The sequence below is a fragment of the Pleurodeles waltl genome, chromosome 8, assembly GCF_031143425.1.
Source record: "Pleurodeles waltl isolate 20211129_DDA chromosome 8, aPleWal1.hap1.20221129, whole genome shotgun sequence".
Lineage (NCBI taxonomy): Eukaryota > Metazoa > Chordata > Amphibia > Caudata > Salamandridae > Pleurodeles > Pleurodeles waltl.
The window spans coordinates 1258954914-1258981799 of NC_090447.1; the positions used below are offsets into that span (position 1 = coordinate 1258954914).

The 26886-nt window shown below is 42.0% G+C and overlaps 1 protein-coding gene across 1 annotated transcript in view; it reads right to left on the reverse strand.

The window, feature by feature from the left end:
* LOC138248527 (cilia- and flagella-associated protein 337-like) overlaps window positions 1-26886 on the reverse strand; it is a 513680-nt gene that overhangs the window by 113942 nt on the left and 372852 nt on the right. The window contains exons 23-27 of the mRNA XM_069202182.1: window positions 26401-26487; window positions 18071-18129; window positions 12955-13096; window positions 10875-10914; window positions 2135-2223 (exon numbers count right to left, since the gene is read on the reverse strand). Of these exons, the coding sequence (XP_069058283.1) occupies window positions 2135-2223; window positions 10875-10914; window positions 12955-13096; window positions 18071-18129; window positions 26401-26487 (417 nt within the window). The remainder of the gene's footprint in view (window positions 1-2134; window positions 2224-10874; window positions 10915-12954; window positions 13097-18070; window positions 18130-26400; window positions 26488-26886) is intronic.

Here is a 26886-nt window from a genome sequence, read left to right on the forward strand (position 1 = left end):
ACGTTCACTGAGCCACCCACCAGCACCGCCGCCCAGGACACCGCCGCCAGCAACATGCTCACTGAGCCACCCACCAGCACCGCTACCCAGGACACCGCCGCCAGGAGCACGCTCACTGAACCACCCACCAGCACCGCTGCCCAATGAGCGCCGCAAGCACTGCCACCACTGAGGCCGCCGCCAGCACCGCCAGCGGCCACACCACATCCTGTGCCAGTGGCACCACCACAGACATGGCTGGCATCCCCAGTGGTCAGTCGTACATGACTGGTGGTCAGTTCCAGGGGCCTGGACAGCTTCCATGTTGGCCAACGGTCAGTGGAGTATGGCATCCACTACCTCTGTCCTTGGCAGGATGAAGCACTCTGGGCACAAAGCCCCCTCCAGAACCAGTGGAGAATGACATCCACTACCTCAGTCCTTGGCAGGATGAAGCACTCTGGGCACAAAGCCCCCTCCAGAACCAGTGGAGAATGACATCCACTACCTCTGTCCTTGGCAGGAAGAAGCACTCTGGGCACAAAGCCCCCTCCAGAACCAGTGGAGAATGACATCCACTACCTCTGTCCTTGGCAGGATGAAGAACTCTGGGCACAAAGCCCCCTCCAGAACCAGTGGAGAATGACATCCACTACCTCAGTCCTTGGCAGGATGAAGCACTTTGGGCACAAAGCCCCCTCTAGAACCAGTGGAGACTGTTATCCACTTGAGAGACTGTGGCTTTGCACTCCCCAGGATAAAGCAGTGGGCAACCCACCCACTGGAGAGATTTGAGAGACTGTGACTTTGCACTCCCCAGGATAAAGCAGGGGGCAACCCACCCACTGGAGAGACTTGAGAGGCTGTGGCTTTGCACTCCCCAGGATAAAGCAGTGGGCAAACCAGACACTAGAGAGACTTGAGAGACTGTGGCTTTGCACTCCCCAGGATACCTCAATGGGCATGGAGCCCCCTCGTGGAGCTGGCGTCGTGAACTCATCCGGCTGAGGTGCCCCCGTTCCCTTCCCCCTGAGGTGCCTGTTTTATTTCGATCTGATGCCCCAGCAGTGTTCTCTCCATTTGGATCGCGTATCCTGTGTGGGCCTCCCCCATGCATTTTGGGGCCAGTGGTCCACGGACTATGTAGGTGCAGTACATGGACTTGAAATCTTGGTGTACATATTTGTTAATAGTGTATATATATATATATATTTTTGACTAATGGATTTTTACTCATTACAATCGTTCAAATCATTTCCATTTGTCCTTGCATTCTTCCAAGGGGGGTAGGGGGGTGTAAATATAATGTTTCAACCTGTATTTGTGTGTATGGTGTTGTGGGTGAGGATGGGGGTGTTGCGTGTGTGTGTCACTCTCTTTTCCCTCCCCCCTCCCCCCTCCCCTGTGTCGTAGGTGCAGTACTCACCGTGGTGGTCGCCGCCGTCGGTCGTGCTCCTGGTAGAGGAGCAGGAAGAGAATGGCAGGTAGAATTTGGAGTTCCCGCTCCATGGCGTCCTTGTGGGGTGTGTAGAGGTGAGCGTTTTCCCTTCCAAGTCCTGTTTCCGCCGTGTTTTTGTTCGCGTTGAATCCGCCCCGGAAAAGGTGTTGGATTGGCCTCTAATAATGGTGCGGCGGTACATTGTCTTCCGCCTGTCTGTTGGCGGTGACCGCCATGCTGTTTGTTTGTACCGCCGTGGCGGTCAGAGTGTTAAAGTGGCTGTTTATGTTGGTGGTTTCCGCCATGGTCATAATTCAATTTTTTTTACAGCCGGCCTGTTGTCGGTCTTACCGCCGCTTTAACACCGACTGCCAGGGTTGTTATGAGGGACTAAATGTTAAATAAATGGTCGCTTTCATTGACCAACTAATACACACATTCATTACAAATGCGATATAATTGATACAGCATCTTGTCATGCTGCATCACACAGTAACCGTCCTGCACACACTTGTGGCACCTCAAGCTTCTCTAATCAGTAAACGGCAAGGATATGCAATATGGAAATGGAAGCACTGTGACATTTGCCATGGTAAGCCTTATGCAAGTAACTTTACAATCTGTCTATCTAAGCACTTGAGTTTCCCTAGTGTCTCTATAGAGCGTTCAAGTTCTTTAAATGTATCACATCACATATGTTATATTGACGCTACTAACCTATAAACTCCCCTTCCATGCTCCACAGACGAACTGCACAATCAAGAGAGGAGGTCAATAGCACTTTGTCTTCATCCACCACCTGTAACCTAACAAAATAAGAAATATCCGTCAGACACGTAGTTTTAAAATCAAGTGTTCTACATATTTACAGATTGAAGAGGATTGGGTCTATTGGTAATGAATGATCCCTGCAACTAAATAATAGTAAATGATAATTGATAGAAATGAGTAGATATACCAAAATGTGTTTTCAATCCTCTGATTCTTTTTTCCAGAACAAATGTTAACACATTTGCCACTTTACTTTCTCCACTATCACCTTGGCTCCACAATTGGAAATATGATGATTATAAGCAAGGTTGAGGTTGGAGGGTTGGTAATTCAACACATAAAAGCATTTGAGAGATAAACAGGAAACTAGCAACTTAATGTTGCATTTTTTTATTATAGGTGTTTTGTAGAGTGCAGCATGTGTCTTTTATGGTGAAGGTTGGGAACATAGAGTACAAAATATTCAATGGTCACAATATTGTGACCAGAATGTTGAGGGAAAAAATACTGAAAGGTAAGTTTGTACACATTTGTTATACCTAACTCCCCATAAACGCAGCTAGGTGATATATATATAACCTCCAGGAAGATAGATGTGGAGTTAAGAATAATAAGTTTTACTTCCCTTTCTGCACTCATCTGTTTGAAATGTTGTCCTTTAATATTCTGGTTACGATGTTGTAACCTTTCAATATTTTGTCCTCGATATTCCTAAAACATTCTTCTTTTGGTTACTTCAGGGTCATGAACTCCTTGCCACAAGTATTACAAGTATTAGCACGTTTGTACCAATAATGTTCCAATGCCCAAACAAGATATGCTGTATTACTGTAATGTCATTATTGTTATTGTTCTGTGTGCTTTAACACTCATGTCAGTAAGGGGCTTTACTATTTTATTCATTGGTTAGTGCTCAATCTGAACATTTATTTGTTGTTTTGGTAGAAGATGTCACTTCTGAAACATGCTCAAAAGACCTGCTGACCCTGATGACTCATTTACTTGTGCTGACTGGTGATTTCATTGCTGTTTCCCTTTAGCAGCAGGTGTGCCTCTTGAACATCCTCAAATGACCTGATGAACCTGATGACTCATCTGTTTGTGCTGAATCTGATGTCTTCGTTGTTGTATTCCTTTGGTAGCAGGTGCAAGTTCTGCTTGTGGGCACCGCCTTCTGCGACTGCGTCTCTATTTAAAGAGGTTGTGTCCTTTCAGCGGGGCTTACTATTCATGTTTGGTGTTTAAAGGAGCTTCCTCTTCGAGGTGCCAAACACCAAGAGGTTTTCTCGATTTCGGAGAGTTGTTCCAGCCTTCTGCAAGGCTGCACGTGTTTCCTCACACCGCACACTCTAACTGCGTGCTCAAAGTCCCCGCTCACAGTGGCGTAAAGAAACATGAGGGGGGCCTTCTGCAAAGTACACGGAGGGTGCCCCCCTGCCCTAGTCATCAGCTTTCAGGCCAAGGGTCACCATCTGCGCACAGTGTACTGTGCTGATGGGACCCCCTGGAGCTTGGACCCCCAGCACTGCGGGGGCTGTGAGAGCTATTGTTACGCCAGTGCCAACTCACCTTCTTCAGATGTTCAGGTAAGGTACTGCTTTCTGGTGAATTGGGAAAAAACAGCACTCCGGTAAGATGGTGAGTTAGGGGCATGTTTAGGTCTGCACTAGTGGTTGGCGAAGGGAGATCAACCCACCATAGCACAAGAGACACAATGGGAATAAATTCCTAGTTTCCCCTCAGTTGAGATGTGTCTTTGGATATATTGGCTTGTTTTTGGAACTCACAATGAATCTAGAAAAGAAATGCTACAGCTTTTGTTTGAGGAATATCAAGAACGTTGTGTTATTTAACATGTAGAAACTGCAATTGTGGGCTTTGCTCTCTTAGCGGAAACAAACAGCATTTTCTTGTGTGCAGTGTCAAAAAAAAATGTGTGAAAGTAGAACTAAGAATTGTTGCCTCACCCTTCCCACCCTTCAAGGCTTCCTTCCCTGCAGTACACACTGTAACTTCTCCTTCCCCTTCCCCGTTTGGCCACATTAATACTCTGGTGAAATATAAAACTCAGTGTCGGTGCTGCCAGAAGGAGCACATCACTTTCAAGGAACCGAAATTCAGAGTGCTTGACAGTATTAAACAGGTGAAACCAATTTGGCCAATACAAAGAGTTCAATAGACAGAGTTTTATCATCTGATATGATGGTGGACCAATGTTGGAATCCCAATGTCCTTTAATTGTGATAACTGTACTAGTGGATTTCAATTGTAGGCAAGTTTGAAAATTGTCATCAATACGTGTAATTTTGTTTAGCATTCAGGTTTAGGCCCATGTGTTCCATAGCCTACAACCCTGAACTCAGAAGAAGCTGTCTCCATCTTTCAGTTGCTTTAAGGATCTCTGGGTGTTGAGGTGGGTAGTCCTACTGCAACGATTCATAGCTGACACATAGTAGAAGGGAAGGTGTTTGGGGTTTTCCGCACCAGACATGTGGGTAGGGTGGAGAACTTGAACTTAATCATGCACCCACCAAGAGCCATTGTTGTGTTTTAATGGCTGTTGGGGGTTTGATGTGGAAGGTTTTGTGAAGACTCAGGCACCTACTAGTGAAGGTTCAGGCACAATCTAGCTGTGAGGTTTTGCAAGCTTTACAGCCCGTCAATCTATTGCATGAGCATTTTGCTAGTGGAAACTTGAGGGCTCTTGGGGAAGATAAATGGAATGTCAGATTCTTGGCGAAAGATAGGTTAGCCAGTTTTGTAGAAGAATAACATTTGTAAACATTTACAGAATTTTAGGCAGTCTGTATTTGAATAAATGGTCTTGAGTAACTGCTTACAGTGTGGCACATTGCATTGAAGCAAAAAGGATCTTAACTGGGAGCTGCTGTGGTTTTGTACTTTAGTGGTCGCTTGTGAGGGAGAGCCAAGTGGTTAACTTGGGATTTATAGTTATAATTTGCACTTTTAGTCGATATGTCTCTTTCAGTGAATAACTTCATCATGAGGGAGATTATTCTGATGGATGTCTTTGCTTGATATATAAACAGGGAAAAGATCACAATCAAAGCCATTCTACCAGGCATATTTGGGGATAATGGTGCAATAAGGAGTATAGGCTAGTCCGCTGTTTTTGTGATCGGCTAAATCGCAACGGGAAACTCTTGAGTTGGTCAATGCCAGACATCTGCTGATACTGATGTTGCTTAGACTTGTGTTTAAAGTATTGAACTAATCTAGTTAAGCTATGTCTGTGAATGACGTGATAGCAGTTGTCAAGCAGAAGTAAGATAGGTAGAAGCTTCAAAAATATTTTCACATTTTGGATGGCAGCAAATACAAATGTTTCCAGGGAGCTGGGCTAGAAAATGGGAGGCAAAGGAGAGAGGTTGTTGACACTAAGGGATGTCTGTTCAGAACTTGTCAGTGTATGCACATGTAGCTGTTAGTGACATTGAATTAGTCTATCACTGCCACAGTGGACTTGCGACCCTTATATATTTGGTGATAGATTGTGAATCAACTTTGTACTTTTACAAACCTAGCTGGTAAAAGGCTGCAAATTCATTAGACTTCAAAAGAATGTTTGCTTACATTCAGATTAGAGGCGAGTAGATGGAAAAAAGTGGAATAGTTGCCAAGCTGAGTCCTGCTTACCTACTTTTTTGTACAGTCCCTAGATCCATTGTACCACAGGCAGGCAAAAGGTACACAAACATAACAGCAAAACACCAGTGCCCATTTGCCATCAAAACCTATCTTTGTATGTGGCAGGTATGGTTGACGTTCCGCCTTTTTGATATGTTCGATTTGACCAGCTTCATAGTATTATCTTGCATTTGAAGATTGTGACTGTGGTCCAATTTGTATTTTGTTATTGACCATTTTCTCAGTGATTGCACCCAGGTAGGCATTCCATGGTATATGCTTGCATGCTTCCAATATTTGGATTCTGTGGAAACACTCTGAGAATTTCAGCTTGCAGAGCTGAAGAGACTTCAATTACTGCAGAATGTCACCTCGTATTATTTTAACAGTGTGCCAGTTTGTGAACCTTCACGGTGTCAGACATCTGTAGTTCATGGCTTAAGAGCTGGCAGTTCATTCTATGCTAATGGAAAAACTTACAGTAACCCAGATGCTATGACTTCGGCTGACCCATGGTAGGAAGAGAGCCCAGTAATATTTCACTGAAGCTAAATAGGGTTCCATCTAAAAGTAGCACAACATTGTGCATTTTTATAAAAAATATAGCCCAGTGAAGGTTGCATAGCAAGTATAACAATTATAACAGCTATCAAGTAAAAACAAATATTGAAATAACAATAGATATGGACTACTTTAAGTGATTGTGCTGTTTGTTGTAATGGCTGTCAAGTTAAAACAAGTATTGACAACACCAATAGTTCTGGGATACTTTAAGTCATTGCACACTTTGTTGTAATGACTGCACATTTTGTGATACATGTGGATGTCAAATATGACACACACGCAGACACAGGCGAATGCTATAATTGAAGTAACTCAGATTTGGGCGCTTGAGACATCTGACAGCAGACTATCTCCAAAGCCACAGACCAACAGGCATTTACCAAAAAGGTGAATATTAGCTCAGTCCTCGCACAGAAAATAAGTCTTCAGCTCCCACATAGTAGTTACCTCCCACGTCCTACATGACCCACAAACCTCACAGGTCAAGACACCATCAAAAAGCAAAGGCATAATGGTGTCAGTTAATATCACTTGACTGGGGAGCCACCGAATTCGCTGTGCTGTATGTTGTTCTCTGGGGTGGTCCGAAGTGGAAATGACACTTTAAGCATACAATAGCTGAAGGGCAGTGATCCCAGGCCCAGCCTCCCACATAGAGACAGATTTCGGATTGGTTAAAGCCCCTCTGGATAAGGAGAGCTGTCTTTAAATCAGACCTAAACAAGCATCGGCAAAGTTATTTACACTCACTCTGATGATGCTCTCAGATCACCACTATTGGCTTTACTAACGCCTCAACAATTGTGCCAGCACTGGCAAAGGCATTGACAGCAGCTGGCCATCTTTGAACTGTATTTTAATACTTTCATCGTGACCATCAAGTTGTGTGTAGACGTTATGTAGGGTGACCAGAAAAACCGGGACATTTCACAAAACATAGAAGAGGGACTACAATTTTACATCGCCCGAGCACACAGAATGACAGCGCTCTTGAGCATACAGTTACAGAAGAGGCTCTAAGAGCATAAATAAAATGCAATTGTTCAAGCCAGTATTATACTTGTCAATTAAATTGCTTTCTGAGAACATCTAACTGTCTCTTCTTTGGAAAACAAAAAAATCACATCCCACTGTTTTCAGGTGACCCTCTCTAAAAACCGGGACATGAGCTAAATTTCCCGAAATCTGCCGGGACAGCTGGTGAAAAACCGGGACTGTCTGGTCAGCCTAGCATAACGTAGCATCCATTTTGGAAGTTTAGAAAATAGTGTTCAGCCATATTGAATTGTTATTGCTTATACTTTTAAGTAGCTATCAATGCTGCCTGACATAATATTACATGACCCGGCAAAGCCACCATCTTGGATGTATAAATAATAAGGTTCTAAATGCCTGGGCATTTTTTCCATACTTTCAAGATGACCATTGCGTTGCGTCCACACATAACATGACAGCCATCTTGGAAATATGGAAAATACAGTTTTAAGATGGCTGGCTGCAGCTACTGGCTTTGTTATTATTTGAACCTCGTTAAAATAATCCTAATTTGGAAAAGCCAGTCTCAGTGAGCCCCTGGGGCATGAGAGGGGTTGCAGGAGACAGATGTGGAGAGAAGGGAAAGATGTGGAAATGAGAGACAGAGAGGTGGGGGGTGGACAGAGAGAGCATGGCAATGACCCACAGTATTACTCAAGTATAAAGGGAGAGGCCCAAGAAGATAGCTGGGGCGTGGAAAGAGTTAGGAGGAGGAGGGAGGGAGAGAGTGCAATTATGTAAGAAAGAGAGATAGAGAGAGGAATCAGCAGGACATGCGCTCCAATGGAGCGCTAAACCATAAGTGAGGAGAAGAAAACAGAAAAAAATAGCTCCCTCAAATCAGCAGTGGTAGGATACAATTCATCTAATCAGAGATAAATAAAGATTTCTTTAAAAATGTTACATTTTAACAGTTATTTGGACTGATATTTCTGAAGACCACCACCACACCTTTGCAACCACATTTTTTCTTAGAAGATTATGTGCTGTAAACTAACACAACACTAATCCTGCAAGACCTATTATATAAACCTTGGCTTTCCTGTCCATAAACAAAGCTAGACCATTTTGAAGGAGTACATGCATCATTTACAAAAACCAAGCAGTTCTGTTTTTTTCCGTGTGCAATAAGTCTGACTTTTACCCATAAACATGCATAAAAAATAAACAGAAATTGACTATAAATATAGGCTAAAAGGCAGAACTGCTTGCACATTCGCCTCTCTCCATCCTCAACCCTTCTGCACATTGACTGTAAGCTGAACAACTCGGCACATGCCCCGCTTATAGGCTCAACCAGTTTGCACTTTCCCACTTCTACTGCAACTTATGTACCAGTAGGACAGGTGAAAACCCTACTGTATGTGAACTAGGGCTGAGGTGGTGTTGAAAAGGCCAAACAAACATTGACAAAGGCAATAGATATTACCTGTGAGAGCTATTAGCTTTGGCATAGTTTTGCTAAAACTAATTTTAAAATGTACTGCGGCACACGCTTTTTGTTTCTAAAATGCATTAGCACGGAATGCATCTTAGTTCTTTTCATTTTTATGTCTTTTACTCATGCCGTTAATCAACCATGCTGCTATACAGCATAGCTACAAATCATTGTTAAAGTTGGCAATATCCATGCTGTACAGCATGAACAAAAGGCAATGGCAGCGCCAATAGTCTCAAAGGTGAAACCTATTGGCTTTGTCAATACTTTTTACATCCTCGACAAACACATCTGTGAATCTCAGCTGAGCAAATCAGTAAAATCCTATCACATAAGGAAAGCAATTGTGCCTATGTCCATGCCTTAGTGAAAATACATTTGGAAACAGATAACACCTGTTATCACAATAAAAGCAGGTTACATCTATTGTCAAAATAAACATTCATTTCAAAGGAGAAAGGGGCTTCTTTGAAATGCGTGTGGTACAGTAAAATAGAGCAACAAATGTCAAGAGGTTCTGCAAGGATGACAGGGAAGATGAAAAAAATAAAAGTAGTGCCCCAATCACAGCACGACCTGTGGAAGAACAGCAATCAAACTGAAGCTATCAATACTTGGTTCTTCAGCCAAAAGAAGACGAAGTGAAGCCAGCACACACTGGGCAATTAGAAGGCAGCAAATAAGAGTGACTGTGATGCCAATGAATGCTAAGCAGTGGGTGGGATGCAAGGCTCTTGTATATATTTCTTGCAAGCAAGAGCGCATGCAGCGCTTGCGATGTAGCAGACAAGACCTCAAAGGCAAGCATTGGCAAAGCCATTAGTCCCAGGATTGCCATGCTGGTGCAATGGTTATTTTGTATATGTTTTGATTGCAAGCAAATAACACTAAAAGAAAAAAAATAAAACATGTTGCTGCCTAAAGGTGATGACCATATGTTTGCAATAAAAGTTTAAATATATAAAACAGTAAATATTGTATATGATTTTATTAGAACAGTACATCTGCTTCCTAGCAGGCAGATGTTCTAGGAACATGTGCAGAAACCCTTTTTAATTGTAATGCCTTTCAAAAGAAAATATGATTTTGACCTACACAAAAAAGGTACTATTAACTTTGAATTGCTGCAACCGAAGACATTCTTTAAACAGATAACGCTGAATCAAATAATAATGGCAAACACATTGTTTAAAAACACAAGGATGAATGAAATAATGCCAAGGGATAAAGAATGGAAAGAGAAAAGCATTTGAAAAGTAAAGTAGAGGTCCAGAAGCCCTGGCTCTAACACTAAAGTACACTTTTTTAATCGGCTATGCACGTGATTGAACAAAATATCACCCAATGCAAGAGGGCCAGTTTCCTACTACTTCATGCTGTAGGCTGTGCAGGGAGTATAATAGAAGAAGAGACCGATGGGCTAGGAGGGCTGAGCAAATCCCCTCTATTTACATTAATATACATGCATTTTTTATTTTTAATATTTTGATTACATTAGGCTGGCAAAACAGACACAAATGTCTACTGTATAGGCAAAACTTAATAATGTGTTCAAGCATAGGTTTGGTATTTATTGTGTTACCCCTTTTTTAGAATAGAAAAGACTAACTTATAAAATGCTAAAATGTTTGTAGTTTGTTTTAATAAAATCAGATTGTTTGTCAGAACACTGAAAAGTTAAATATCATCATAAAAACTGTGGCCTAAATATCGCTTACCACAATATTATCCCATGGAATATTGATTTTCCATTAATTCCGATGGGGGGATATTTTTGTAAATTATATTTAGGACGCAATATGTTTGTGAGATGTTGCGTAGGCCATGATGGCAGGTACCATCTCCTAACTTTTCTATGCGTTATTTTGCGATGCAGCGTATTGCACGATATCTGAGTTAAAACAAAATGTTATTTATTCCCACGTATCCAAGAAAAATAGTGGTTTATTAGAGACATCAATGTAAATAATATTAAATTCCACAAAAAAACATGCAACTTACGTTGTTATGATATCTACATGGGCTCTCCAGTGGTTGATATCTGAGTGACAAAAAATATATAGTAAATTATAGGAATGTATTTGTGATGTGTACAGAGACATATTGCAAATGCTGTTGGCTCCTAGTTTCTTATTCTCACTGCCCCTAACACTGAATGCCATAGTCTTATCGGTCCCGTTCAGATAGATTTTTCAAACATTTTTATTGCACGTTTTTAGGGATGTTCAGCCATTTAGGTATGGTAGCACACTGTTAGCAATTCTAATAAGCCTTCTTCTATAAGGACGTCAATGAGATCATCAGCAAGCTGAAGCCAACATGCATTAGTCACCTATGAACTGGAGTCCTAGGACAAAGCCTGGAGCAGTGTGGCAGAAAAGATAGAACAGGGGATGACATTAGGTATGAAATGATAAACGCCTTTGTGACACAGTGACAGTCAATTCTACATGAAAAATCTCAAAGCCACTTGCTATAAAAGTTTGCTCTATTTGTGCAATGACGTCGCGTTTTCATCCTGTTTCTTCCGCCATTCAATATATTGATGTATTTGTTGCTTAACGGGAATGAATTGTCCTCAAACACATGCACCATTTCCAATGATTTTCAGTCCCAACTACACACCAGAAGATACTGAGGTTGTAGTCAGGGCCATTGAAATTATGCGATTCAGCAGCTGTGGCATTTTCCGCATAGTTATAGATTTGCTGCATTTGTCACATAATCCACCATTTTAGTAAAAACGTGGTGACACATATTCCCGCACAGTGGAAGGCCTTCACAAAGGTTGGCTGGTCATCTTTCAATTGTTAATTGCTATTTTTGGGTGTTAAACTGGTACTAATAAGATGAAACAGTTGGCCAGACAGCGTTACCATGAGTTACAAATGACACAATAATGAAGTAATACTATTAGAAAAAGAGCTGCAATAAGCTGCATAATTTGCCTTTTCTTGCTGCATAATGTAGTCAACCCAGCTGGATGATTTGGGCCTTCTCGGCTGTAAAATTCCAATGTCTCTGGTTATAGTTACTCTTCCTAAGGCTACAACAGTGCAACCCAAGCTAGCCAACCAATGGAGCTTATACTGCCACCAGGGGCCCACAGGCCTTCCAGGTCATGGTGATGGTTCCTCATGCCTATTTAGGGTACAGCAACGGTCTCTAGTTTTGCCAGCCCAGAACTGCAATGGTGTAAATGCAGAGTGAAAACCTGAAGGATGTTGAGGTGCATGGTAGAGGTTTGACCATCATAAAGTATGAATTTGTTTTCAAAACATAAATAACTGGCCAGACTTCACCTAGAGTGCTATTGTGGAAGCTTTGTAAAGAATGTGAATTCTTGGTTGGCTTTATTTCTGGCCTGGGCTAAAGAAGGATTATACACTGAAAGCCTTCTTCATCTAAGAGGCTAGCAATATGGACCTTTGTACTGTTAGGTGTTGTGGGATTGGGTTATAATCCAGGGAGTCAAGAGGAAGCAAAGCAGTGAGGGAGAAGACCTCCATGGCTCCCTGATTCAGATTTATAAGCTTGCCTTGGAGTCCCTTCGCAATACCCATCAGGTCTTATGAAAAGCTGTAGGTGAGTACGAATATGTTCAGTGTTAGATCCAAATGGTGATGGCAGAGACTTAGACTAAGACTCAGAGGTCCTCTTTTCATTTAAAAAAGATAGACTAGGACTTAGCAGACCTATTTTCTTTTAAAATGTGTGTATCTTTGTGTGACTTTGCATCAACTTATATAAAACCATATTAGACTCACTCCAATCAGTCTTCAACCTTTTTTTCCAATGCTTCTACAGAGTCTTCCTTGTGTTTCTTAAAAAATCTGCAAACAGGTGCACATGTTCTTCCAGACCCACTCTTCTGAAGAGATAGAACATCACTTTACTGACTTCTGTCAGGTTAGGTCCTTTCACTCTTAGCTCTAACTCATACGGAAGATTAATGATCTGCATTTAAAAAAAAAAGGTATTTATGCATGATATGTTGCCAATCGCCTCTTGTGGAAGTTTAACTAATGGGATTTTGGATACTCATCTAAACAATTACAATGCCATATGTAATTGAACATACATTTTGGTGGTCCTGGCTCTGATCCATGAAGAGCGTAGTCCCGGATGTCATAAACATGCACATATCCGGTGCAGTCTGCAACAAACAGAAACGCATTATCCACAGTGACGGCCACACCGCTGACCAGGGCTCCCACTCGAGACTAGAACAAACAAGTGACAAGTTAAGCAGGGCAGCCATGTTTAATAATATGCAAAAATCAACAAGGTGATGGATAGAATGCTCAAACTAATCACAGCCACTGACAATCTCTTGGGCCGCATCACAGTTAATTACTTTTTGCCCACCATGCCAACTCAGTTTGGACCCAGCCATGTGAAAATCAGTCTCGAACCTGCTTCTCATTGGAACAGTCCTGCCCGAACTGCCAGGCCAGGTCCTCCCTGAGCCAAAGCACAATCAACCTAGCACAATGGGCCAAAAACAATGGATTGGGATGTGGCCCGAGCGGCTCCAGAGGCTGAGATTAATTCAGGCATTCCATTCATCACTTGTTGTTTTTGTATATGTTTCATTACATATCATACGCATACAAGTGTTTTTAATACTAGTCACTGCATGAGGGACCTATATAGTAAGAGACAACTTACAAAAGTTTTTCCTCCATTACTTGAAGTCACAAACAATCAATTCCATTCAGGGCTAAAGGTTCAAGTAAAGGCATCAGGGTGATGGGGACTGAGATCAGCATAGAAAAAAGAAGCCATGGTCAACATATTCTGGGTAGCGACAACTTCAGATTCAATTATGAATTTTTATTGAAAATAAAAACGACTCAGACTATTTCTTGTTTCACAACACCTCAGGGAAAGGTACTATGCACCTTCCAACAGTGAGCAGCTTAACATAGGATGACACAGGCAAGAGTGGGGCGTGGCTGACCACCTAAGTTGGTGGGCGCAACCCAGAAGTGCTCCGGATCCTGACCTTCATTACCCTGAGACCTCCTGATACCTAATACAGACGCCAGTCTGGCTGCTCATTAGATTGGCCCTTCCTCTCCGAGTCAACAGAGGCTGGTGATCTCTATGGGTTGGTGCCAGGGAAGGGCTCCATGGTGGGGGCTGGTGCTCGGAGCGGGCCCAGGTCTGGGCTGCACTTGGAGGGAGTGCCCTTTCATAGTGACAGCCGCAGAGGAGAGAGGGGAGACTCTGCCCCTGCTGCCCCTAAGGCAAGTGAGGACCTAAGTATGGAAGCGGATAGTGCTGTGTCCGGCAGAACAGAGTAGGGCAGTGGTTCCAAATCTGTGGTCCGGGTACCCCTGGGGGTCCGCAAAGCCTCCTCAGTGGGTCCATGACTAGGCAGAACATTTTATATTATCAACAGATTAATAAAGTGTCTAGAAATGAAGTGGCTAAATGTGCAATTGAAAAATGTAAAACGTACTGGAAATGTCAAGGAATTTGAAATTGAAGCCTAAAAATTAAATTAGTACCCTCAAATTGATTCGTGGGAGCTAGGCAGGTGCATCAAACAGAATATAGTATGAACGATGTGTGGCTTCAATTTAATATCAAAAAGCTGCAACCTCCCTTTTAAAAGTCTTATTTTTATTTCTTTATTTATATTTGCAAATTACATAAAATGTGTTATCATTTGTGCATGTGTTTTTGTGTGTGTTGTTTTGCGGTTCAAATCAAGGAGCAAGGAGGATTCGGTATAACACAAAACAATTGATTGAGGGAGTATTTAGAATTATTGAAGAAAGAGAACTTATGTGAAAAATCAGTTTGCTTCGTTAACTTATTTATGTCAGAAAGTATAGACCACAGCAACAGGAGCTCACCTGGCCTAAACAATGAGCGGTGAGGGGAGGCAGCAACAGACCAGACGTGTTAGCTTTTGCTGGGCACTCCCAGTACCAGTTTGTGGCTCAGATGGAAGTGCAATGCATGCAGCAATGTACGTGCGCCTGTCTCAAAACTCAGAAAGGTGCCTCTGAGATGCAGGGGTCTTACAAAGCCACTGCTTAGAACAGCCGCAGTTCCCCGAGTGGCCTCACAGACACAAACATTCCAGTCAGGTCTGGTGGTGCAGCGGTACAATTACCCCACATGATCAGCAGGCCTATAGCTCTGGGCAATAGTTGCTCCAGTTCCGTTTCTTCCTTTCTTCTGCTCGGAGGACAGGAAGATGCAGATCCCTAGGAGAGACGTGTGGCAGCACTGAAAAGGTTCATGGCCCCTGAACTGCAATATTGCCACTAATATCACTAACCACAGCCTATGCTGCAGCGGACAACAATACTTTTGAGTACTTGCCACCCGGGTTTACCAATGGGGGCATCTTCAACTCACTAAAATAATGCAGGAAACCCAGCAGTCACGTTGCTTTATAGTTAAATAATCCGGAGTTTCTACATTTTTCACTCAGCTTTAGCTGAAATACTGACCTTGATACCAGGTTCCCAAACATTCTCCTGTGATTTAGCGTTTAAGAAAGGCGTGCTTTCCCATGCATTGGTGCCCTTTTCACATTCCCCCTCTGCAATCATATCTGCTTGCTCAGAATTTGCCTATTCGTTACTCCGAGTTTTCCCAGACCCTCGCTGGTGTTAGCCTTTCTCCAGACTGTCAATATCTCTCCTGAATGTGATGCTTCATTAATTCTCAGCTAGAGTCCAATATCTAGGAGGTGCATCTGTGAATGGAAAGAGAATCTAAGGGCCAGATGTAGCAAAGGTTTTTACCCATTCTGTGTCTATGGGAAAAAGTGTTCGTACATATGGCCCTAAGTTCCTTTACTAATTCACTCGCAAATTCTCCTCAGGACCATTGTTTCTCAAGGTCATCTAATTCAACCTTTCCTTTTCATACTTGATGTACGAGTTCCCCAGGAACTTTCACATAATCCACCCAAATTTTACGTAATCTACTGTGATTTGTGTACTGGCTCTCTTTTGTATACTATACAGTGCTTCTAGTCACAATATTAAATCAAGAGAATAAACGCAATTTACAAAGTCAAATTTGTTGGTTGAGAAATACTGGAGCATTAGTCTGGCAACTGTCGGAGATTTTCTGAACATAAGAATGTTTGCTGCGAAGTGATTAGCTACTATTGGAATTTTTTTGAGTCTTGTGGCACAATTACGGTGATTTAGAAACAACAAAATTATATTATTTTGCTATTATTTTATGAGACGTGAGGAAATTAGGTTATTTCGGAAAACATTGCACCCCCCTGTAAACCCTTGCATCACATTATACCTGCATCAGGTATAATGTATGCAAGGGGGTTTTTCCCCCCACAGGAAGGCCCAAGATAATGGTGCAGTGAAATCTACAAGATTTCACTGCATCATTCTGCCATCATTTTTTAGCACCTGCACAGGGCAGGCTTTAAAGTGACACTGGGCTATTTTCTATGGGCCTCCCCGAGCTTAGCTGGACTAGCGTCGAAATCCTTGGCGCTAGCCCAGGAAAGCGCCACAATAGAGTAAATAATGTTGACATTATTGTGCTAACATGCACCATGCTGCACTGTATTGTAAATACAGCACTACCATAGTGTCAGTAGAGGGGCCACAGGGCGACGCAAGGAAACTGGAGCATCAAAGCCGCCAGTTCCTTTCTAAATATGCCCCATAGGGTGGCCGAAAAGGGAGTGTGGTATACCCAAATGAGGGCTTTCACTTGAAAAGTGCACACTTGCTTTTTTTTGAGTTTCTTATTTACAGCATGGAGAGAGTATAAGCCACTTGGCTGATGGTTTTAGGTTATTGGTACAGATCCAAATAGTTGCTGTAGAGTGGATTTTGTAATCACCTGTAAAAAAGTCTAACCAATAGTATAATAGATAATGTTCTGATCTGAAAACATGCGCATCAATGATGAAAAAGGCTCCGACAATAGTAGTTCTGTATCACACATACATTGTTGGCCTAAACTAAGGAACAATTTGGGCACAAATCAGGGATGCTAAAGTAATATTACAAAAGTATACAAACCTATCCTAAGCATTAGGACTCAATGGTCTTCTGCCCTTCGGATTAAAATGATCTTAGCACATTAGTGCACTCAATTCATCTCCCAACTGGGATGCACAAATGTAGGATGAAGATCAGAGAAACATGTTTGAAAAAACATTGGGGGAAATGATGTGTTTCTAGCACTATAATTTAGGACTCATGCAGCAATAACAAGAATGATCAAATCCCTAATTTCAACGGTAAGGAGAATAATGTGAATATTAGCATGATTTACTGTTTACTTTCTCAGATGGTACTTTGAGGAACCTATATACACTTCCGTTTAAAGCAATGGCGTTTCCCCAGGTTCTACAATGTTTCATACATTTGATGCATTCAATCCCCAGGCTATCATTGTAATACACTGGAGGTACAATTAGAAACATGCATCAGCCACCCCCTAACCCAAATGCATATGGGCACCAGGAGGTTATTCTAGCTTATAGTTACTACGTGCTCAGTTCTGACGCAGTCTCTGACAGATGCAAACTGTCTCCTTTAAGATCCTGTGAGAGAAACTAAGGGGTATATTTATGAAAAGTGGTGCTGCACACAGTGCAGAGCCACTTTTCCTGCGTTCTTTCCTGCCCCCCTACCGCCACTATGTGTGTGCCCTATTTAAAATATGGCGCACCATGGCGCAGGTTAGGGGGCAATAGCGTAATTTTTCATGACGATATTGATGTACTCTGCAGGAGTAGTGCCACAATTTTAGCGCTACCCCTACAGAACACAAACACATAGTGGCCCATTATAAATAATGGTATGCCCCCTTTGAACGCCTGCTCTGAGGAGGTGTTAAAAGTGCCGAAAAAAATGGCGCAAGGAAATCTTTAAGATTTGCTTGCGCCATTTTTTCGGCTGGCCTAACGGTAAACACCCCCCACCCTGCATACATTATGCCTGGTGCAGGCATAATGTGGCGCAAAGGTTTACAAAGTGGTGCAATGCATGCATTGTGCCACTTTGTAAATATGGTGTGGGGATTTTGGCCACCTAACGCAACATGCGCATAAAAAAATGATGCTAATGTGTCAGTAGATGGCGCTAGAGGCTCTTAAATATGGCCTGTATATCGCTAGAAATACCACAGCACACACCACAAGGAAAATGGAAGAACAGCACCCACCACATTGTTGTACATACCGGTGTGAAGCTTGCTATAAGATGTCCCCCACTGAAAATGCTCCAGAACTTGACAGAGCCTGTAGAAATGAACAGGAAGGTAATAAATGTCACAAGTGTGATTCCCAAAACAGCAGGAAAAAACAATATTGTGCTCTAGCCCTACTGAAACAATACATGAATTCAATAAACTGTCAACAGCAAGTGTCTTGTGTTGCTGGGAACAGGCAAGCCACTTAACCCTTGAAGGTAAAAAACATAGCATGTGTACTGGAAAAGCACAAGTTCAACTTGGGAGGTAACTTGATGCTAAATAGCCAGTGTTTATTGTGACTCGTTTTGTTGACCTCTAGAGGATGAAAGGCTGAATGGACCTGGTGGGTTTCGACCCTAGTTCTCAGGATGTAAAACAAAGATTCCTGCAGTTGAAGCACTGTTGCACTAAGCCATCAGCTATCGCCAGGCTTTCATGTTGCTACCAGAGGAAATGACTCCTTGCCTTGGCAAAAAGTACAATTTTTCAAATTTAACCCAAATATCAAATATCCTAATTTCTTTAAGTGATTTGAGCAGTGCTAATGTGTTGCCATTAGGCCATTTATTCAGCACTTTCTGGATATATCCTATGGATTACTTTAGAAACCATCAGCAGTGTGGGGTGAAAGATGTGGCAGCTGGACAGAGGCAGGTTCTTGAGCCTTGTTTTGGGGATCTATCTGGTAAATAGTGACTTCTGTTCCTTAAGGGAGGCAAAAAGAGGTGGTCTTGTTGCGATATAGATGGAAAAAGGCGGCTTCATTAAAGAGACCCACTTTAGGGATCTTTGGAAAACTGTCTCTGCAGGAATAGGATCAAGGTGTTCAAAGGTTGTGGGTACAATAGGTTATGGAGGTATATTTTGGGCGGTGCTTTTCAGTACCTTAAAGATTGTGTTAGGAATCATTACATTTTATACTCTAAGTCACTGGAAGCCAATGCAGCTCTTTTAAGGTTGAGATGATTTAGTCTGATTTTTTCTGGATTGCTTTTTTTGGGGACCATCAAAGAATATTCTGCACTGTTCCAACTGATACAGCACCACAGACTTAGTAAATTCAATGTGGTGATTGGAGGATACCCCCTAGATTGATGTTAGGTATTGTTGTGACCAATAATCTGCTGAGTAAATAAGAACTATGTATAAAACAATTTTTTAAGGTGTCCAGCTAAATATATGGGTGAGAGGAAAATCCCAGCTCCTTTGGCAACAGGAATGACTTTGTGTTATCCTGTGCCAGCCCCACTTGTCAATATTGTTCTCTTCATGGTGGTTGAAATAACAATTATTAACGAGAGTTTCATTTATTATGAGTAATGGATTTGTGCTGAAAATATAATAAAGTAGAAAAATAATGCACGCATTTGAAAATGTGATCACGATGAGTGGCCACCAATGTTCACGAAGTGTATTTACTAATAATTATTAATATGAAATGTTGAGCATATGTTTGATTAATGTAGTAATATGTCTTTTTAAAGGTTATGCATTATGTATTAGCTTTATTAATTGTAGGCCTTAACTTAGCGAAGGTCTTGGCCTAGTTGCCAGGCCTCAGGTCAAGCTGCATTTTTTACCGTTTAATAAATGACTGTCCTAGAGAGTTAAACTGTGATTTTCCATTGTATTCTTTAAATGTGCTCATCGCAGGAAGTTTCTCATGAAAACTGATTGCTCGAAGATGCTGGGGAGGTTTCTCCATGTATGTTGCAGCTGCTAGAGCAGGTGTTTTAATAATAATTATTAATGAGTATTCATGTATTCTGAATAATGGATTTCTGTAGAAAATATAATAACGTAGAAAATTAATGCACGCATTTGAAAATGTGACTACGATGAGTGGCCGTCAGTGTTCACGAAGTGTACTTATTATTAGTCTAATGCTATGAAATGTTGAGCATATGTTTGACTAATGTGGTAATATGTCATATTAAAGGTTATGCATTATGTTTTGGCTTTATTAGTTGTAGGACTTAATTTAGTGAAGGTCTTGGCCTACTTGCCAGGCCTCATGACAAGCTGTATTTCTTAACATTTAATAAATGGAGGTCCTTGAAAGTTAAACTGTGATTGTCCATTGTATTGTGTAAATGTGCTCGCAGCTGAGAATCTTTTCTCATGAGAACCGACTGCTAGAAGATGCTGTTCTTGCTAAATGTAACATTATGGGGGTTATTCTAACTTTGGAGGAGTGTTAATCCATCCCAAAAGTGACGGTAAAGTGACGGATATACCACCAGCCGTATTACGAGTTCCATAGGATATAATGGACTCGTAATACGGCTGGTGGTAAATCCGTCACTTTTCCGACACTTTTGGGACGGATTAACACCTCCTCCAAAGTTAGAATAACCCCCTATGTGTGTAATGTGTGTGGGACTGACTTTCTCAGGAAGAGAACAATGAAGACACTGACTGGAGTGGAAGCTGCAACAATACTGTTACCTGACGAGCCGGATGATGAGGACATTGCAGGAGAGACCAATCAGCGACAGGTGAACGGAGCAGTGTTAGAATTCATAGATTTGAAGTTTTAGTATTATTGGACAAAGTGTGAACATGCGATTCCTTGACCAATGGGGATGTGGAAAATAGTTTTAGTGAATTTAACTTAACGAGGCTGCACTGAGGAGAAACCAGCATTCGCCATACTGTCATTGCCCTTAGACTTGCTGACTGAAAGGTCGTTATTTTCTTATGCGTCTTGACAAGAGACATGATTAACTTTAATGCTTAAAGACTGCCTATTCTGAAGTTTGTTGGTGAATCCTGATGCCTTGCTGATCGACTGATGTCCTGAGGACGAAGACTGTCTCTGCTTGCTGATCCATACTGAGGATAGTTATTATGAATTAGGATGATTATTGTGTCTGTTTGTTTTTCTTTCTAGGTACCAACTGCACTGTTTTGATAGAGCCATATTTAGATGTTTTCCAAATTTGTGTTTACTAAATTGTTTTGCGTGAAGCCCAACATGCTGATGCTAATCTGATGTTAGTTGAGGGTTCTCGTTATTAAAAAGTCTGCTAATAGGAAATAATGCTTGATGAATTTCTTTGCTGAACTTAAATGTATGTGATCATGTTGACGCAATTGACCTTATTATTATTTTTGTACTGTAACCTTAGAATATGTCGTAGTTCAAGCTTTGATTAGATTACGTTTCTTCTGCCGCTTTGGAAAGCCAGTGTTGTTTCTGTATGTGTTTCATTTAATTTTGAGATTAATTTACATGACGTTATCATTGTTAATATGGGGAAATAAATATTCTAACTTTTACTAAAAGGTGTGGTTATTCATGACTGAAAGGTCATGGTGCTTGATCATTACTGACTCCATTGATTATTAATGTCATTTATTATTATTAGTTATTGATTGATCATGGATTATTGATCTGTATGTACTGGATCTATGGTGGGGACATCTTTATTGCAAGTCAAAAGGTTCATCGGCCTAATCGCGTCTGCTTGTAAGTTTACTTATTAAGGTCAGACGCGCAAACACTTGCATATGGAAATGAGGTTGGTGCTTGTGTAGCTAATGAAGAATACTGTTAACACAGAAGAACTCTGGAGCATACCACAGGAGATGTTTTTGATCAACAAGGTGCCTCCTAATCCAGACTTGCAGAAAACAGTCTGATAAGAAGCATTAACAGTCACGTAGGTCTGTGCCTTTAATCCCTACTGGTTGGCCAGACTGGACCATTTTTCCCACTGCTTCAAATAAACTCTAAGGTAATCAAGAGTAGGCAGGGGCTCCTTCTCTTCCTTGATCAAAGTCTCTAACCTAGATATCAGAATTATGCTAATTAGAAACTCCTCACTGCCAGTCATTTGTGCATTTTAGAAATACATATAGAATAAAATAACGCACTAAATTTCTAGTGTTCACTACAACTATTATTTAGAAAGTAATCTGTCTCTCTATTCTTATCATGCGCCTGTCATCTACCCAAGATCTAGTCTTCCTTTCTACCCATTGTTTGTTTACATTATTAAAGTGATTCCTATTTATATTTACATGCTCACCAGACCTCATTTTGTTAGCAACAAATTATTTAACGCCTTTCGCACAGTGCTAAAATAATTTTATTTTTTCCTGCAGTTCATATGAGTTGCTTCTCATCTTGACCTAACGACCTCTAACAGGTCCATGAATTAAACAAAGGACAAGAGTTGTGGCATGGATACCTTGGGGAAGTCAGAGAAGAAACGTCCCAAGGGACAGAAGCAAAGCAGAAGTTAAGTGTGTTTACTATCTTTATTGACTATGTTTGTCACATAGGTCAATGGAGATCCCAAGGACAGTTGCTGCTTCAGAGAAGCCCACACTAAGGTGAAATCTAATTCATCAGCGGTGAGAACATCTGACTAAAGCACAGAGGCTACTTTCAGCTGAACGTGGGGTTAGATGAGCGAATAAAAGACAGAGACGCTTTTTCTTATCAATGAACAAATTATTTAAAAAATGTAGTTTATGCAGGTTTACAGTATATTTGGTCACATAAATGCTGCCCTGTTACTATTCATCTGCCTCCCCATACCGCACTTGGGGCCAGATGTATGAAAAATGTTTGCACTCGCAAACGGTGCGAATTCGGCCGTTTGCGAGTGCAAAAAAGTGGTCTGCGATGCATGAAAGGCATTTGAAGACCACAAATAAGAAATCGCTAAAATTGCGATTTCTTGCGTTGCGACCTGGTTTTGCGATTCGCAAAATCCACATCACAAGGCGAAGCAGCAAAAAATGCCAAATTGCGATTTTTCGCACAATGGCATTTTGCACATGCAAAATACCATGAAATTAAACCAGGTGGTAACCTGGTGCAAAATTTAAAAATGCATTTAAAATGCATTTTTAAATTGAACATGTAATGCACACATGCCCATTTGGCATGTGTGCACCTTACATGTCCCCCAAAACATTTTTGGGGTGCAGCAGAGGGGGCCTTAGGCCCCCAGCACCCTGGGCTTTTGCATTTCCAAAATTGCGATTTCTGGTTCAGAAACGCAAAAAATTCGCAGATATGGGCCAACAGGCCCATAGCTGCGAATGGGGCTGGTATTGCAATTTGCGATTCGGTAATAGCATTTGCGATTTTTAAGAAATCGCTATTACCGAATCGCAAATGTGTAACATGGCACTTTGTGAGTCGGAAATAGCGATTTCTTAAAAATTGCTATTTCCGACTGGCAAAGGGCTGTGATGATACATCTGGCCCTTGGCTTACTAGAAAAAACCCAAATATATATTGAACTGTGCGCTGCCTTACTTGTTTATTATGCAGCACCAGCCTGACACTTTTTGTCAACAGAGCCCTTGTCAGATTGTAAAATCACACAGAACAGCCAAATTAAAAACACACGACTGGAAAAGGAAGTGGATGGTTTATAGTGATACCTAATTCATTCAACCAGTGCTTATCACAATTCTGGCAGTGACTCTCTGGTCAGAACGTCTCAGGTCACTTTTTGGCAACCAGTGTTTAGTGCTACCGTGACTGCCAGAGATGTCCCACTGCAGTTTGTTTACATCTGTGGTGCATTGCACTGGCGTCCACCGTGATGGTTAGAAGAGGAAACTGCAGGTAGGCTATCTTCGGAGAAATGTTTCCCTCCCTGCAACTGACGCTCTAAGTGCAACGGATATGCCCATATGTGGGTCCATCGGAATCAAGCAGGACCCTACTGACGAGGCCCAAATAGGCTGACACCAGAGTCGAGTTGCTTGTTTTCTATTCTGGAAGGACCTTCGCCAGGCAATTTGGCATTAACTGTCCACATGAGAAACAGGATCAGTACTGACTTGCATACGTGGGTCTCTATCAACAGTAGCATGCTGGATGTAAAACAATACAATGGAATGCAGTCTCTACTGGTCGTCAGTGTATCAGAAGATTTAAAGAATTCCAACCAAAACCCTGCTGTTTGTACAGTTGGTGCCCTCTGCAGCCACCGTACCTGATCCGACCCCATGGAAGGCAGGCACCCTGATGGCATCGACATTAGACTGCTGTACGAGGCACTGTCAAACACTTAGGCCCGTATTTATACTCCGTTTGCGCCGAATTAGCGTCGTTTTTTTCGACGCGAATTCGGCGCAAAACTAACGCCATATTTATACTTTGGCGTTAGACGCGTCTAGCGCCAAAGTATGGGCAAATAGCGTGAACGCCTTCCTTGCGTTAATGAGATGCAAGGAAGGCGTTCCCGTCTAAAAAAATGACGGCGACGCAAATGCGTCGTATTTATACTCCCGGGCAAAAATCACGCCCGGGAGTTGGCGGGTCAAAAAACCCCGCAGTTGCGCCACTATTTAACGCCTGGGTCAGGGTAGGCGTTAAGGGGCCTGTGGGCTCAAAATGAGCCCACAGGTGCCCTCCCCTGCCCCCAGGGTCCCCCCTGCCACCCCTGCCCACCCCAGGAGGACACCCAAGGATGGTGGGACCCACCCCAGGGACATTCAGGTAAGTTCAGGTAAGTATAATTTTATCATAGGGGGGCCTTATTTGTGCCCCCCTACATGCCACTATGCCCAATGACCATGCCCAGGGGACATAAGTCCCCTGGGCATGGCCATTGGGCAAGGGGGGCATGACTCCTGTCTTTACTAAGACAGGAGTCATTTAAATGGCGTCTGGGCGTCGAAAATAATGGCGCAAATCGGGTTGAGGCGATTTTTTTGCCTCAACCTGACTTGCCCCATTTTAAGACGCCCTAACGCCATTTTCCCCCTACGCCGGCGCTGCCTGGTCTACGTGGTTTTTTTCCACGCACACCAGGCAGCGCCGGTCTGCTAGCGCCGGCTAACGCCATTCCATAAATACGGCGCCCGCATGGCGCTTCAGAATGGCGTTAGACGGCGCTAAATTTTTTGACGCTAAACTGCGTTAGCGCAGTTTAGCGTCAAAAAGTATAAATATGGGCCTTAGATCCCTTTCCCCAGAAAAATGCTAATTCTCTCTAACTACACCCAATTTGTCACCATCAACAATCACTGTGACCTCTGCACTGTGGGGAACATTATCTAGTACAGCAGCATGAGTCTGAGGGCACTCAGTGCCATTGAGGACATTGTACTTTTTAGGTCGAGCTCATTAAAGTGGGATTCAGAGATGGAAGTGGCAGTTATGAAGAAATGCCGTTTGACTTTAAAAATAAGAGTTCTGTTCAAGGCCCATCCTCTTCTTCTCCCCTTTAAACGTTGACATGAATTAGATAAGGTATTGCACTAGTCCTGGCTGTATGATCATTTCTATGATCATTTCAAGTTCTTAAAAATGGAAGGGGGTAGAGGCAATTATTTGGTCTAGAAAGATGATTGTATTATAGAAATATTTTAAGTAGGACAGTTTAGCAGATGTGTGCTGAAATGCATGCATTGAACGTATAGTACTCTTGTGCAGTAGTACTGGAATTGACAATTACTAGTATGACAGTCCTGCAGAGATACACCGGCGCCGTCTACTTGGATATACGGTAGCTCTGCAGTATAAAAAAATATTAGATCCATTAAAGAAAAAATATTTTGGCTCTCTGGACTGACTTGGGTGGCCTGGGAGCAGCAGAGTTCATGTAATGAAAGCACCCTTCCTCTTTTTTATGGGCTGACACATTTATGGAGGGTTTGGTGAAGTTCTGTAGTGGGCAGGCTGTGGGGTTGCAGGTTGTCTTCATGTCTTGGTGAACAGATGATACGGCTGTACCCCCAAGACAATGTCAGGAGTGGACAAGGCCTGGCTGTCCACTTCCAGTTCTATCAGCAGTCTGTTGTATGTGTATGAGACAGTGGTATACGGGTGGGAAGTCAGACACCAGTGTTACCGTCTGTCTGCACTATTTTGAGCATCTGTGACTGCTGACTTCCACGACTCCTTCCTCCCACGGGTGAGGTTGCAGAGAGAAGAGAAGACGTCCTAAGCCAGCAGTGAAAACAGAAGCATGGTGATGTCCCTATTCACTTCTAAAAGGTTATTACAGCAAAAGCTATTTTGTAGTAAGAAAATAGAGCATTTTATAGGAAAATAATTGATACCCACTTACTACAATTATTAACAGAATTCTGATAGTAGTGTGTGTATTGATTGAATCTAAAAATTATAAAGTTTTACTGATCTTAAAGAAGGACCTTATCCAGAAAAAGCCTTTATTTTTGTTCCTAGAAGCGTGTTGCCCGTTGCGCAAAATAATTGCGAAGGGACTAATGTGCCTAGATGAACTTGTGCATACTTTTCTTTATAACTCCTGAGTCCTGTGGAGAGAGTCTGGATTAATGACACGAATCAAATAAAATAAGTTGCATTCTTCCTTACCTTGTGGTCCATTAGAGACCAGAGCAGCTACTAATTCCGATTTTGTTGTCCGTGTCCGTAGAAACACTAGCTTGCTAACACTTCTTTCTGCGATGGTGGTAGCAAAAACAGATTGGAGATTACTATATGTTGCTGCTTTACGTAGAAATTTTCCTTAAAGTTGTCATTTTAATATTTTTATTAAAAATGTTGTTTTTTACTTTATTTATCGTTTAATGAAGCCAAAGCCAAATGTAGAACAATAATATCATGTGTGGCCCACCAAGTACAAAAAACTGAGAAGTAACATCAAAAAATAAGTAGGCAAAGAGAAAGATAAAAGCAATGCAAGAGGCTAGGGAAGCAGTAGAGACGAGTACTAATTAAAGCGAGACACAGTACATCGGGGCAACACAAATCAAATCAGGAATTTGCCTTTCAGGGCTTTGAATGATTAACAAGTATTCAACCTGCCGTTTCATCGTCATCAGATCGATCCAATTTCAA